Here is a 16919-nt window from a genome sequence, read left to right as displayed (position 1 = left end):
ACGAAAATCCAAACCAGTTAGGCTTTTTATTGATGATTTAGACGCCACACCGTCGAGCTGTTGAATCGGCTCTATAGATACGCCTGCCATGCCGCTATCGATCCGTTGGTTTTTGGTTCGATTCCGGATGCATACAAGGTTTGTTTCCTTATTTACTATTCTCGTCTATTCCTTGCAACTTGCAAACTAACTGACGGCATTCGAACCAAACTACCCTAGCACTTCTTGTTCAAGGTCGCAAACTTGTTTTATTCAGAATAAGGCCTGAGTGGCCTCTGCTGTACATAGGAGTCGTCTCCATTCTACTCGATCCATGGCTGTGTGTCTCCAGTTCCGCACTCTCCAAAGGGTCAGCAAGTCGTCCTCCACTTGATCGACCCACCTAGCTCGCTGCGCACCACGTTTTCTTGTACTGGTCAGATGACACTCGAGAACCATTTTAATCAAGTTGCTATCTGACATCCTGATGACGTGCCCTGCCCACCGTAGCCTCCCGGTTTTCGTGGTGTGGAGGAGGGTTGGTTTTCTCAGCAGCTGGTGCAGCTCGTGGTTCATTCGCCTTCTCCAGCTCCCATTTTCTATCTGCAATCCGACGTAGACGGTACGCAAAAGCACGCAACACCTTCCGTTCGAAAACTCCAAGAGTTCGTTGGTTCTCTGCACGTAGAGTCCATGTTTCGTGCACATAGAAGACCACTAGTCCAATCAACGTTTTGTAGATACTTAACTTCGTAAGACGGCGATCTTTGTTTGATCGTAGAGTTCCGCGGAGTCCAAAATAAGCTCGATCACCTGCCAGCGCGTCTCTGAATTTCTTTACTGGAGTCGTTGTCGGCGGTCACCAGTCACCTGTGAGCCCAAGTACACGAATTCTTCAACCGCCTCCATTTCATCACCGTCAACAGAAATTCGGGGTGGCGAGCGCGGTGATTCCTCCTTGGAGACCTTTGCCATAATACCTTACCTTACCGATCAGGCTAAGGCCGGGGTGGCCTCTGCTGTACATAGTAGCCGCATCCATTCCACTCGGTCCATGGCTGTTTGTCTCCAGTTCCGCACTCTGCGTAGGGTCCGCAGATCGCCCTCCACTTGGTCGACCCACCTGGCTCGCTGCGCACCACGTCTTCTTGCACCGGTCGGATGACTCTCGAGAACCGTTTTAGTCGGATTGCTGTCCGATATCTTGATGACGTGACCCACCCACCGTAACCTCCCGATTTTCGCGGTATGGACGATGGTTGGTTCTCTCAGCAGCTGATGCAGCTCGTGGTTCATTCGCCTTCTCCAAGTCCCGTCTTTCATCTGCACTCTGCCGTACGCAACACCTTCCGTTCGAAAACTCCAAGGGCGCGTTGGTCCTCTGCACGTAGGGTTCATGTTTCGTGCCCATAGAGGACGACCGGTCTAATCAGCGTTTTGTAGATGGTTGACTTCGTGTTACGGCTAACTTTATTCGATCGTAGAGTTCTGCGGAGTTCAAAGTAAGCACGATTTCCTGCCACAATGCGCCTCTGAATTTCTCTGCTGGTGTCGTTGTCGGCGGTCACCAGTGAGCCCAAGTACACGAACTCAACCGCCTTAATATAAATTCGGCGTGGCGGGCGCGGTGATTCCTCCCTGGGGTCCTTTGCCATAATGTACTTTGTCTTCGACACATTGATGACTAATCCGATACGCCTGGCTTCACTCTTTAGTTGGATGTACGTTTCCGCCATCGTATCAAATTTACGAGCATAATATCAATATCATCAGCGAAACCAAGCAGCTGAACGGACTTCGTGAATATCGTTCAACTCGTGTTTATCCCCGCTCTCCTAATTACACCCTCTAAAGCAATGTTGAACAGCAAGCACGAAAGACCATCACCTAGCTGTAACCCTCTGCGAGATTCGAAGGGACTCGAGGGTGTCCCTGATACTCGAACTACGCACATCACTCGATCCATTGTCGCTTTGATCAATCGTATCAGTTTATCCGGGAATCCGTATTCGTGCATAATCTGCCATAGCTGTTCTCGACCGATTGTATCATACGCCGATTTGAAACCGATGAACAAGTGATGTGTGGGCACGTTGTATTCGCGGCATTTCTGCAACACCTGGCGGATGGCGAACATCTGGTCCGTTGTAGCGCGTTCATCCATAAATCCAGCCTGATATTACCCCAGGGACTCTGGATGCAATCGGCGATAGAAGGCGGCAAAAAATTGAGAGAGTATCTTGAAGGCAGCGCTTAGCAGTGCGATCGCGCAATAGTTCCCGCAATCCAACTTGTCGCTCTTTTTGTAGATGGGACACACGATACCTTCCATCCATTCCTCCGGTAGTATTTCCTCCCAAATCTTGGTAATGGCCCAGTGTAGTGCACTCACCAGTGCTTCTCCACCATATTTTTGAAGCTCGCTTGGTTGTTAATCTTCTCCAGCGGCTTTGTTGTTTTTCAACCGGCTAACCTCCTTTTCAATCTCTTGGAGGTTGAGGGCTGGAAATCTTTCATCCTGCGCACTTACTCCTAGATCTGTCACCGCACCACCTTCGGTGCTTGCATCGTCGCCATTGAGGTGGTCATCGTAATGCTGCCGCCCACCTCTCGACCACCTCACGCTCGCTCGTGAGAGTATTTCCGTGATTATCTCAGCACATGTGGTCTTGTGGCACAAAACTTCTGCGCGAGCGGTTCAGCTTCTCGTAGAACTTCCGTGTATCCTTAGCGCGGTACAACTCTTCCTTCGCTTCGCGATCTCGTTCTTCCTGCTGGTGCTTCTCCCTCCAGAAGAATGAGTCCTGCCTGTTCCGCTCCTCGCACTTAAATTAAATCGCCGACCTCAGCAAACGGATTGCCGAGAATCCAACAGCTGAGAATCCGGTAATAATTTTCACTGAATCTCGGTAAAACTTTTACCGAGATGTCGTTAAAACTTTGCCGAGATCTCGGTAATCCAACTTTTTACCGAGATCTCGGAAAAGTTCACCGAGACTCGGTAATAGTTTACCGAAATCTCGGTAATTTTTTTACCGAGAATCAGTAAATATTTCACCGAGATATCAGCTGTTGGATTCTCGGTAAACCGTTTACCGAGATCAATTTCTGAATTTAAGTATCTATAACGTGCCTCATTCGCCCTCGTACAACATTCTCGCCCATGCTGCATTATTCTCGTTTTGCAACTGTTCACATTCGCCGTCGTATAAGTCGTTTCTGTAATTCGGAGTCACGAAGCCTAGTGCTGCAGCCGAGTTACTACCTATGGCGGATCAGATGTCCATCCAGCCATCTTCAAGTGTAGCTGCGCCAAGCTGCTCTTCCGTTGGTAGGACCACTGCTAACTGCTGCGCGTAGTCTTAAGCCACTTCTACGTAACGCAGCCGCTCGATGTTGAGCCGCGGCGTTCGACTTCGACCGTCGAAAGTTGAGCGCATGCGTACAGCAACTAGGTAGTGATCCGAATCATTATTTGCACTGCGGTGAACTGATGATCATTTCCACTGTTTCCTATAGCAGTACAACTTGAAAGAACAGCCTCTGACATTGATATTTTCAGTTTCAATGCCAACTGATACCTTGATGTTAAGGACAAACGTCTTGAAATCCCGCTTCAACAGTGCATCAGAACTTCAAACGCACAAATCTCAAGAAGCAAGCTTCACACAACAGTGCATTTCATTATTCTGTTCTTGCTCACTCGTAACAAGCTTAAAATAAGAAGATCAGGTACGCTGGTTTTGTTTACGAAGAGATTTGTGCCCTCAAAATCGTGAGTAGGTGCCAAAGTCGGCCATGTTGGGATTCAAACAAGTCTGTCCTTAAAACTAGAAAGAATAGTCCATGATAAAAAGAAGGAAATAATTCTCATGACCATTTTGACAGCTAAAAAGTTATCCAGAGATTGTCCAGGCCCCTAAATTCTCTTGATATTTATTCCGTCAAACGGCATTCGGCCAAACGACCCTTTCGGTCAGATGGCATTCGGCCAAATTTTGTTCGACCAAATAGCTGGGCACCTGCGGCGAGCAACCACTATATGTTTGCTCTAGCTGCGCGTAGAACGCTTCTTTCTCGTCATAAGATCTCCCTTCGTGTGGGAACTTCCCACACTGGGAAGTGTGCGTTGATGATGCTGTAGTTGAAGAAACTCTCGGCATGCACATCCTTGCGTTGATCAGTTGCAATCCGATCACACGTCGTCGTATCTTGCCCAACACTATAAACCCTGTTTCCAGTTCATTGGTGGTGATACAACTTTGGTAGAAGGTAGCCGCTCGATGCCCGTTTTTCCACATTTTCAGTCCGGTCCAACAAAGTTCCTGCAACGCCACGATGTCGAAGTTGCGACAATTCCATGTTCCAAGTTTCCAATAGTAGTCCTCCATCGTTCCAGTTCTGTTTAGCGTCCTAACCAACACTGGGACGACCACGCTGATGGGGCTACCACCTTGGATCTAACAGGGCGTAATGCAGCATTTCTTACTGAGCCGATGGATGCCAGAACAGGCGCCGTTTGAGCCGCACCTCCTTGGTAAACAGACGCTCGGATCATACCTCCTCAATCTAGTTGAAGTCAGAAGGACAACAGTGCCCAGGCTGCAGTACCAGCTAAGCGCACAACTCTTAGCTGGCGGTCTTTATCATCTCTTGACCCGTGGAAGCATGAGGTAGGAACTAGTGAGGACCAGAGCTATGTTGGACGCTCTCTTTATTGACTCACCGTTTAGCAGCCCAAATGGTCATAGTCATCACTTTAACCAGAAACGTATTGAAAGGCCGCCTCTGCTAGAAATAACCATTTTCCGACATCACTCCGACATCCGCATGAATTTGTGGAGTCGCAGAGGACTCAACGGGCTGAAATGGGAAAGCGATGGCAATCATCACTCCCTCCCCTTTCCCACACTGACCTCCCAGCAAAACAGAAGTCATATAAAGATGTTAGTCTAAATTATATAAATGGACAAATGTTGTTAAAATTGTATAAAGTGCACTAGCAGATTAGATGAAATCGTTAAGAATCCCAAAATTTTATCCGATTTCATTTGGCAGCATTAGTAACTTCAACTTTGCGTTAACAATTACACAACTTCAAGTTGACATTCTTCAACAACTTCAAATGCACTTGTTGCGACTCCATTATAATCTCAAATGCGAGATTATACATGGAGTTATATTTGTAAAAATGAAATTATATTGTGATGAGATCTGGTTGGAGAGCCACTAAATGATGAAATCTAAGTGTGGAAATATTTTTCTAGGCGCATCGTTGATCTCAAATAAGTACAGATGCATGCGAGTTTTATTACATTCACCTACCTGAATGTCCTTCTGATAGCTCTGTGCAAGTACCAGCGCAGCGGTATCACGGATCCGCAGCTGCGCTATTCTAGGAGATGTTTCTCTCGTTCCCCGTAAGATTTTTACAATCAAATGCTGCTACACAGCTTGATATCATCATAATTGAATTAATGCACGAAAACACTTACATAAATTTAATACTTTGCTTGCAATTTCTTCACCATTATTGCTAAAACTCACACTTCTAGCCAAGAGTCGGATACGACTTGTTGTTATTTTATTGTTTGTGAAAACGAAATCGTATGCAGGCTCAAACCAAGTTATATTTGAAATTATATAATACACCCAATTAATTCACTTAGGTATATCGCGTTTTTCTTTTTCTACTTAGACTTCAGTGCAATAAATTTCGTCGTTCTCCGATTTCGCTTTCGGTTTCGCTGTCGCTCTCTGTTGCTGCTCTTTAGCAATTCGCCCGATCTAATGACAGATTTCGCCGGCCGCCTCAATGTTTACCATTTTCTCCCATTGTTCTCGGTCTACCAGCAGCTGATCATGTTTACACAACAAAATCAGCTGGGCATCCGATGTTTACGTCATCCTTATTGTTCGGCAACCACCAGAGCGGCGTCGGTGGTGTAGTGGTAAGCGTGGTTGCCTCTCACCCCAGTCGGTCTAGGTTCAATCCTAGTCGACGCCGTCGGTATTTCTGAGACAAAAATATCTGATCACGCCTTCCCTCGGATAGGAAGTAAAGCCGTAGGTCCCGGCCCATGTGTTGATGGGTTCGATATGTAGGGTGTCAGGTGTGTGTGGATGTCTCCCTGACCGTCCGTGTTTAGGCTTAGTACCAGAAATAGGCGGACGTTAAACTAGAGCTGATGCCGAACGGTGTCGGCTCGCCAGAAATAAGAAGAAGAAGAAGAAGGCAACCACCAGCTGATCTTGTTTTTACAACAAACCACGCTGATTTCGCCTGAATCTTGGGTAGGAAGCGAAAAGCTGTCGGAGATGACAGATAAGTACGATTTTTGGGCGATTTCAATTTCGTCGCGAAAGTCTGATTATTCGTAAAAATACAATATTGTGATATACCTAAATGATATAAATGATATTGAGCCTTTTAAAAAATCCTTTTCCAACGAATACATATCCATATAACTGAGTTGCTACAGAGTAACGTCAACCAATTTGTTGACTGGGTTTGCGTGCACAATTTTGTCACCCAATACTGGTACGTTTAGTCATTCTAATTATTTATAATTGCTTTTATTTCTCGTCCTACAACAGTCAGTGGTTGTCACAGTGGTAGGGTATCTGATTAATAAGCTTGATGTAGGAGTATCGAGGCTTGATTTTTTGTTTAATCATTTGAACATGTGAATATGAAATCGTATATATTGTCAAGCAAAGTTATAAAAGGAAGTTATGTTACATGTCAAATGAATTCGTCTGGAATTGTATAACTCAAAGTGGTCTTCTCAAAAAGTACGTATATGGCCTCCAAATTTGTGGGAATAGAGCATATTTGGTGCATCTTATACAATGTGTTTTGGACGGATAAGAGTTCACTTAGCACAGTTGTGGTAGCGTTATGTGATACAATTTGTTGGCTGGGCTGTAACCTGACGTAGCAGGTGCTATTTTCGCCTAAAAATAGAAGATTACCAACACTAACACACTAAAGTTGCCTGTTAGTCCCAAGCTTAGTTTTCGAATCAAGCCTATTGTTATCTGTCAATGGTAATCAATACAATATTTTCTTCTCTTATTCCAGAGCAAATGATGCGCGACCAGTCACATTCTTCATCTTACATGCCCTCGAAACCTTCAATGACACATCCATTATACAGCCAAACTCTAGAGCAGCACCATGCACTCCTCAATCAATACCGGTACAGTATGGCCGCAGCCGTGTCGCCAGATGGAAAACCTGTGCATCAACACCCGTACAGCTCCGTTCCGGGAGCCGTTCCTCCGATGCAGAAAACCGCCGCCGTAAACATCATCCAACACGAAGGCCACACACCAACCAAAGCCGATCCCACCAAGCAGCTGCCTTCACCGGGATCACCCAAGGCGGAGTCGAAAAGTGAACCCACCTCTTCAAGTTCTACACCGGCCGCCCTCTCGCCCCAGATGGCGTACCTGCCGAAACACTGGATCTGGAACACCAGCTTGTTCTACGCAGCCAATCGCAGCATTGCGGCTGGAGCCGATCCTACGGTGGCTTTCCCACATGGCTACCTGGCGTACGGTAATCCGTTTGCAACTTCCGGTGGATTCGCTGTGCAACGGGACAGCTACAGAAATGATGGAACTAGTTCTAATACCAGTTCTTCACCGGTTCAGATCACCGATGTCAATTCGGATGACTCCTCGGATAATCATGATGATCTGAGGGTGAGTTCCAGTTGTTGTTCTGTTATTCAAGTAATACTAACATTTCATTTTTCCAATCACAGACGAGCATCTGCAAGAAACGCAACCCGTACTCGATCGAGGAGCTGCTCAAGAAGCCCGAAAAGCGCCAAAAACTGGACTCGGTAACCATTACCTGCGTGCCGCGGAACTCCCGTGACGGTTACCAATCGTCACCGTCGGCATCGCCATCGAAGTCGACCAGCCCTCCCCTTCATCAGGCAGCCCACTACTCGGCAGTTCCCGGTTCAACGGGATCACTCAACGATCACCACGAGGGCATAAGCCTGATTAAATCCAAACCGGAAACTCTCAACGAGAACAGTGTGAATATTGAAATTTGTGATTGAACTGCACCGTTAGAGTATTTTCCCATTGCCATATAGGAAAACGCATTTGTTGAACTAGTTTTGTACGTACTGTTATCGCTAGCTGTGGAGAATCCATAATTTTGTATATAGTCACACTTTGAACTGTGAAAAACTAACTTCCCCAATCAAGAATCTGTGGATCTGTCAATATAAATAAAATAAGTTTAATTTATTAACACGCTAAGACCCGTACTGTTGAACTTAGATTCGTTCTCAAAGAAGACTCATTGTAAAAATAACAACAAAAAACATTCAGACTAGTGTGAATCAAAGAAAATCACAGAAATCCACTGCTCAAAACCCCCACTGACTGTAAGATAATGTAGACTAATTGTTTTAATTAACAGCCGAAGCGAATTACTGTAATAAATTAAAAGAAAAATAATTTGTTCTCTTCTCCATCCATCCGATACGACCTACCACCGTCCACTCCACCGAGGCCATCAAAACGATACGGCGCTGAAGAAGATGATGATCATGATGATGACGATCGACGACAACCGGAGAGAGTCGCGAACGACACGGTCATATTGTATCAATATTGTTGCTTTGGTCACCACAAAACGGCAGCAGCAGCAGCAGCAAACAGCGTGTAATAATTGCGACCGGTTTTTGATCCGCTTGATGAGTCCTTGCGCGATCCGCCACGCGGTTATCTCGGTGGCGAGATCTTCGGTTCGTTTCCCCCCGCTGGCTGCTGGCTGCTGTTGGCTGTGAGATTGATCAGATTGGAGCAAATCACATTCCTACGATACGATACGCCACGGTCGACGACGATGACGACGTATGGGAATTGATGGTCGTTGCAGTTTAATTAACTGGTTGAGCTTTACGATTGCGAAAATTGGATGATATAGGGTGAGGTTTGGGCTGATAATTGATTGCCAATCTCACGGATGTGACTCTTCGGAAATGCATGCTGTGAGTAGGGTAAGGTGGGGTAAGATGACATTTTTCAAACTTTCATCGTTTTCAATGAAAAATAGCTTCATTTGTTCGGCATTTGAAGTGGTTCAAAAATGACGTCCATATTTTTTCGGGTATTTCAGATCCCGTTTTCCTCTCTGTTTCACTTTTTTGTGTGCTCAATATATAAAGTATTACACTTTTACAGACCCCCTCCCCCCTAAACGATGATCGTCAAATTTGAATGACTCTTAACATGGATAGCGTAGGCATCAACAACCATGCGCCTCCATGTGCTTCAGAATCTGCTTGGAAACACATGTCTGGTAATAAAATCACCAGAAAACCTTCATTCCAAGCAAAAAAAAAAAAAAAACTGGAAGTTGCCAATTCTCATAAGGGGGCCTACACACCAGTCAAACGGTTGGTCAAACATCGTGTGGCCAAAAAACAGTTCGCTCCGATTGACGCAATGTTTGCCACAAACAGTCAAACATAGCTCAAGTCTGAGCAAGTTGTTCGACCGTGCGGCCAGGTTTGACCAACCGTTTGACTGGTGTGTAGGCCCCCTAAAGGGAATCAGAAGATTTTCCTTGGGTTTGCCTGCCTGGCTTCTGAGAATTACATTCAGGAATGATTTTATGATTTAGGCCGTTTTACCCTACCAGTGCATTTTGGGTGTTTTGACTGATCGGACGCCAGGCTGAATATTTCAACTCGCATCGCAAAAAACATTTTTAGACAACAAATCCCTTATAGGTGAAACTCCGAAGCATGGCCTATGATAAAAAGAAGGAAACATTTCCAATGATCGTATAAGGAGACAGAATACCATTTTTGTTAACCCTTCAGGACGCGCGCTGTTGTAAAAAGTACAACACTACCAAAAAACCTCGCTCGTCGTATACAGCGCGAGGGCGGTGCAGTTTCGGCAACTTGATGGCGCGCGTCCTGGAAGGTTAATAATCAATTCATGGGTAAAGAAGAGTATACTAAATATTTTCTAAAAAAAATTGAGCAATAACTTTGAGCGCATCTTTGGTAACCCACAGTTTGCCGGCAATACTAAATCCTTTCGATCATAATTTGATCAAAAGCATTTGGTCAAGTGACCCATTCAGGTCAATGATATTAGGCTAAATGGCGTTCGGCCAAACGGCCGTGCCGTACAATGTTGAATGTGTTTGCCTAATTGCAAACCTGAATACTTCTTTCTTGGCCTTTTATATAAAGGTTACAATAATAAATTCATTGTTAACAAAGTAGGCATTCCTAAGAGGATACAATCGGTGAAGTACTAGAATTGAAGTAATGATCTGAATTTTTGTATCGTGAGAAGGTCAACTCTCCGTTTCTGCAATGAAATGGTTAAAAAAGCGTGGGATTTTTGATTCCTTGCACAGAACAAAATATTCATGTAAAATTCAGCGAAAAAATCATGCACATAAAGGGAATGCTACAGTTAGTGGACATTTACATGAGATATCATGTAAAATTACGTTACGTTCGTGTAAATTTCCACTAATAGTCACGTAACCGGTTGGTGTCTATGATGGTTTACGCGATAGTTGGCGGAAATTTACAAAATGGTAATGTAAATTTACAATATATCATGTAAAAGTGCACTAACTCTAGCATTCCCTTTATGCGCATTAAATTAGACAAGGAATCATAATATCCACGCTTTTTGAACCATTTCATTGCAGAAACGGAGAATTGACCTTCTCACCATACAAAAAATTCAGCTCATTACTTCAATCCTAGTACTTCACCGATTGTGTCCTATTGAAGTACCTACAACATGCCTCATGGGAAAGTTTAACGATTACAATACAACCAACGACAGCATGGTAGCATTTTTTTTTCTCAGCATCAAGTTCACAGATTGTGAACGAGCCTTGGTACTCAATTTGGGCTCAGTTTATAATTTTTGAATGGTCCAGTGTCACTGTCAGATCGGTATAACACGCTAAAATATTTAAACAGAAATGTCAAATTATACGAAAAAAATGCACGGTAATAAATATTCTTGGTCACCCGATTGGACACACGAAATTTTATGTATTGCTTTGGTACTTTCAGGTCTTAAAGAGATTAGTCAATGGTAAAACTCTCCAACCATCCCTGGTTGTCATACACGTTTCTGCCTTATTTTCAAATTTTAACTATTATAATCTTGCGTGAAAGTTTCGATGCAACTTAGTCCGATCAGGGAAACAGTTGAACATAACACAAGACTGTACGAACAAAATGTTGCATGCAAGGCGATCTTTGTTGTGCTCAAGGCATAAAAGTGTATTCTGTTCGAATGCTTTTGCCGAAAATTTAAAAAAGGAACGTTGTACTAAACTGCCGTGAATCGCAAGTCAGTCCCATATGTAAAAAGTAGGCATTGAGAAAATGGCCTCTGAAGTTTTCAAATTCGATTTATATGCGAAACTCTAAAAAATCGCCATAAATTGAAAACTTTTGCGATCACCATGAAATGTTCACATATTGTTTCAAACGTGGAAACGTAACAGTAAAAAATATAAAACTGGCTAAAATAGTGTTAGGTTTTGTACTGTAGGGTGCACAAGTTCGTAATGGGACTGACTTGCGATTACATTTCATTATGGGACAATCCGTGGGACAATCTGACTTGGTGTTGTTTTTCAATTTTACTGAACAAACTATATATTTTTTTGCACGCAGCTGAAAGATCATCCGATGAAAGTTCGAAAACGGCCATTAACTCATTTTTGCCCAAAATGCAGATGGGACTGACTTAAGATTCATGGCAGTAAACTAACGAACAGCAATGTTGCATGTACACATGCAAAATTAGAATTAAATAAACTCGTTGCGGAACACTATGGAATTGACTTGAACATATTTTAGCCACCTGCCTGTATGGAGCCGCCCCATAATGCAATAGGGCGATATGAGTATTCGTTAAAAATAATCGAAAATATAGTAACTTCAACAAATTTACTTGTAACGGCAGCCGTACGCATAGCTTGCTAAAGTGTCACCATTCATGAACTTACATATTTGTATGTGTATTTATTTGTTTATTTCATCTGACCATTGGCCCTAATGATTGTAACAGGATGGGGAACAGCTTCCTTGAGCCAGCCACAATGAGCGCTTGCACGCTGACGTCATCACTGTCTCCTTCTCTTTCTTTCCTTCGGCGTCGGTCCATAAAGCCGTCCTTGCCCTCAAAAAAAATTTGAGGGCAATGTTTACAAATCGTATGAGAATTCGATGAGGTTATGTTTTTGATGCAAACCTCTATATGCCGAGGACAACAAAGCGCAAAAACCACATATCTTTTCCAATATAACAATAAATAAGGCTTACAAACTAGGCAAACATTAAGATAACAAATATATTGAAACTTAATCATGGCACACATTAAAAATTAAACAGAAATATTTTTAAACTTAACATCTGGCAGTATAACACTCAGCAAGTCCTTTGATACGAAGACCGCTCGAAGGACGTAATGGTGACGAGGGACAACCGAGAAAAAAACAGTAGGTAAAGTTATTGGACAGAGACTCACCTGACCAATAGTGAATAATCGGTTCTACTGACGCTGCTGTTCAAGCATTTCCCGACGAATCCGGTTGCGAAACTGGGTGGTTGTACCGTCTACCCCCGATGGTTTGACCGCATCTAATCTGAACACTATTTAGGGAATCGCGCCACTTGGGCGGTGGCTTCTATATTCGTCTGTTTTCCACTATAACTCAGTCAAATTTGAACCAATTGACACAATTTTTGGAATGTGATGAGATAGGTATACTATCTAACCGTGTACAACATTTCAAGTCGTTTGGTTCAAAATTGACTGAGTTATAGTGGAAAACAGACGAATATAGAAGCCACCGCCCAAGTGGCGCGATACCCTAATTTGACTCCCTCTAATCTGCACATCGTTCAAACTAAAAATGGTTCAAACGTCATTCTGCTCATGGAATAAGGTGGAATGGAACGAAGAATCAAAACAAAACAGCAAAAAGAGTTACCGTCAGTGTGTTTTTCGATGCCCACAGGGTTACTAGAAGTTCAAATTAAAAAATGAACCCCGTTGGTTCGCATGATGTGTCGTTCAAACCAACGGGGGTAGACGGTAGTTTAGTGGAAATCAAATAAGTGATAGAATTCGTTGAACCGCACCGACATGAAGCGGATCGGGTTGTATACCAGTAGTCTACTGACCGGTTCTCGAGATGTGAAAAACTTCTGGTACGTACGCTCAAATTAATCGACTGATAGATTCTATGTGCGCCAACCGCATAGACTGCGGGCGAGAGAGAGAATCACTAGTTTAAGGGCAAGTAATAAAACTATAAATAAGACATTTGAACAATATTATTACCTAAATAGATTTCAAGTGTTGTAAGCATAACACTTAAACTTGCGCTCATTAAATTTAAAAGTAAGCATAAACGGAAGAAAACATAATGGAGCGCAAGGAGACGGATATTTTGCACTAAAATGTCCTGTTGAAAATTGAATTTATAGGTCGATATATTGGAAGGTTGCAAAGGTAAATAAATACATACATACATCGTTCTTTTTAGTGTTAAATATTAACACACAGAGAATCATATTGTAGGTGATCGATTCCAAATCACTTCAGCATCGTCGCAGAACTGAACCGAGAAGTATCGAGCATCCGGATGAAAATACGAACGGGACGGATTGTGTGACCGAATTCGTGCCTATCAGCTATTTCCAGATGGGCATCAATACAAGTTAGCGGTGGAGATGGACGAGCTTTTGGCAGCGCAGCGGACACATGCCAGCTCAAATGTACGGCCAATGAGACGTCCCCCCAAGTGCTGAAAGAACTCGCAAAGACGGCAACGGGATCACTCCATCCTCTTCCTTTACAATAATTTAAGTACCTAATCTTGTACCTAGTGCTGTATTCAACAAATAAAAGCAGCTTGGACGTAGATTTTTTCATTTTTTTTTTTTCAATTTCGCTCTTATTTATATTTGGAAACCAATCCCGTGGCCAATTCCCCGTGAAAATGGTTGTATTATTCGGTCAAATATAAACTATGCGCTGTACGATTGAAATCATGATTGAATGGACAAAGATTTGATAGCGCTGCACATACATTTCAAGTGTAAAAGCAGCTGGTCACAATCTAAGTGCGGAACTTTTAAATTGAATATGTTATTTATTCTGAGTGTTGGATCTTTTCGGGTGGGTAGATAATGAGTTGTGGCTTAACCTAATATTTCTGGGCAGTCAATACCGTCAGTTAATGTTTTTCTTCGATATCGCTCGCCGCTGCTCGAGTGTTACAAGTCCCAGCTGATGGCAACCGTTGACATAGTGGGCAATCGTCCCTGCCCGAGGGGTTAGTCCAACCATAGTATTTTTTTTCTTGATGAGACTCCGACTAATGTGGTCGTAAATAAAGTTGCTCCCAAAAACTTCTGTGTCCGTTTCAATCCGAAGCACACATTATTACGAAAAATAAATGAATCACTATTTACAAATGCATATTTAAGTATCACATATGGTCGGCGTTCGGTCAGAGCGGACTACGCGATTTTGTTGATAGACAAATATAAGCGTAAAAATTCGAAAACTCTGAACTTGTCGTCATTATTTTGATGTACGTAGATGTTCCATTACATAAAAGAAATATAGAATTTCAAACAAAAACGTGCTACATTTGACATTCTAAGTTCTTGCAGGACAATTTTCCAAAATCATTGAAAAACAGATGGTCCGGTCTGACTTAATACGTACCGTATTACAGTAGAGCATTACAAATGCGTAATAAAGGACATTACATACCGACATATACAGCACATAACATAAATTTTACCTTGTTAGCGTATTGGATAACAATTTCCAATGACAGTATAACAAGGTTTCATTAATGTTGTTGGTTCATCAGTCAATCCGTTATCGTGTTTTGTCTGGCAGGTTGCCTTTTGTTCGCAGCAAGGATCGGTATATTTGCCTCACTCCATTCATATTCACTCTTCTAAGAAGTGAATCGAGAAAGATGCAGCAAACGGATAGTCGTGATCAAACACGCAACCCCATCACCAGTGGGAAGCGATGCATTAGCTGCTTGACATGGATATTCGTTGCCGATCGTCGAAGTTTGGATCGCAAGCGATTGAATGAATGGCGAGAATGGTTAAGAATGCTGGTGAGCGATCGAAGTGGCTATTTTCATAACCAGAAGAGAATTTCTGCATGCAATGCATACATTTTTAGTATAGGGGAGACTGGGTAGACTTGATCCCTTTGGGAACGTCCATAAATTACGTCACGCTTTGAGGGGGGAGGGGGGGTTCAGAAAAGTGTGACAACCCATACAAAAATTTTAGAGGTCCCAAAAAAAAAATTGGGACATAGGGGGGAGGGGGGGTTGAAAATGGTCGATTTTTGCGTGACGTAATTTATGGACGTTCCCTTTTTCTTAATTTGCCTGTAACTTTAAGAAAAACACAAAACTTGATCCATTTTTCGTACAGAATGGCAGGTAAACATCTATTTCAAGTTTATATACAACAGAAGGACTTTAAATTATTGGTAAAGTGTTCAAAACTGTGTTTTTATGGAGGCAGGTCTTATGATGTATTTTTCAAAAATGGGTCAAAATTGATCCCCTTTTGAGCACATGGTTAATTTAAAGGGAAAATAACTCCAGAAGCTTCCTATTCATTTTCTTTTCAAGTTTTCTTGCATTTTTGATGCATACGGTGTATTTGAAATTATAAGATTTCCCTCAATTGTTAAGGATATGCCGTATCTTTAAAATGGGGAGACTTGATCCCCCTTTTCATGGTTTGTACTAAAATAATATTTATCTGACACGTTTTATAATTGAATATACTAGAATTCCGAGTAAATAGAGGCTTCCAAATAGAATTTTATTTTTCACATGCATAATGTGTGTGTAATCCTCGAGGGATCAAGTCTCCCCATGTCACTGTTGTATACACTAAGCTACATTAATTAAAATATTAATATAACAGCATTATTTGGATAAATACGTTTGATAGTACTTTATTTATACTATGTGCTGTAAAATTTTGACACGATTTGGTTCAATTTTCACAAAGTTATTGAGATTTTTCGGAATCGCCTAAAAGATTTCTGAAAGACTGAAAACAAACCATCAGCCATTAAAAAATAATGCAATACACAATTAAAATCAATTGTAGCCAAAACATTTTTTTATTTTTTTTTAATTTCTTTGTATTTGTGAAAGTAGCCAAAACATTGTCGTCTGTCCAGATGTCGTTTTGGAAAAAATATGCTAGAAGAAAACTGTTTTTGATTCCGAGAAAATATGGGGGGGAACAAGTCTCCCCAGGGATCAAGTCTCCTCAGTCTCCCCTATTGTTGTCCAAATGCTAGATTAGAAAAGAAAATAAAACATCAAAAAATCACATCCACGATATCGCTCGGATCATTCACGAATCGCATCACCGCTCGATCGCTTGCGATGCGAATGTGGACGAATGAGTAATTTCCAAGTATGGCTTCACACCGTTCGCCAGAGTGTGCTGTCGACGCTGACAAGCAAACACACAAACTAAAGCGACATCCGTTCGCTGCTGACTGTCTTCGAATGTGGAAAAAGATGAAAAGTGGAAATCAGGAAATCTGGAAGGTTCGCAGCATTAGTTGCTTTCATTCACACATGTTTTCCAGTTATTAATTGCCCGAAATTACCAAAATGTAGGCCATCAAAATGATATCACTTATTACTCATAGTGCCCTATTACTTCAGAACACTATAAATGTGCATTAAACTTGGGTAAAAGTTTACAAGTTAAAAACGTACGTATAACAGAATAAATAAAACTTGTAATACCACCTCAACAACAACGTTCTTCATAAGAGGGAAGGTTCGCTGTATCGTTCCAAGGAAGATGTCGCAAGGCATAAAGTATGGT

General features: G+C 42.4%; 1 protein-coding gene across 1 annotated transcript in view; it reads left to right on the top strand.

Annotated features, from left to right (window-relative positions):
- Positions 1 to 9090, top strand: part of LOC115254947 (paired box pox-neuro protein) — a 174174-nt gene extending 165084 nt beyond the window's left edge. Inside the window, exons 6-7 of the mRNA XM_029852606.2 lie at positions 7064 to 7689; positions 7752 to 9090. Coding sequence (XP_029708466.1) covers positions 7064 to 7689; positions 7752 to 8057 — 932 coding nt within the window. The 3' untranslated portion in view covers positions 8058 to 9090. The remainder of the gene's footprint in view (positions 1 to 7063; positions 7690 to 7751) is intronic.
- The last annotated feature ends 7829 nt before the right edge of the window (positions 9091 to 16919 follow it).

This window comes from Aedes albopictus, chromosome 2 (genome assembly GCF_035046485.1).
Source record: "Aedes albopictus strain Foshan chromosome 2, AalbF5, whole genome shotgun sequence".
Lineage (NCBI taxonomy): Eukaryota > Metazoa > Arthropoda > Insecta > Diptera > Culicidae > Aedes > Aedes albopictus.
Note: the sequence above shows the minus strand (reverse complement) of the source record. Positions and strands in the feature narration are given on the sequence as shown.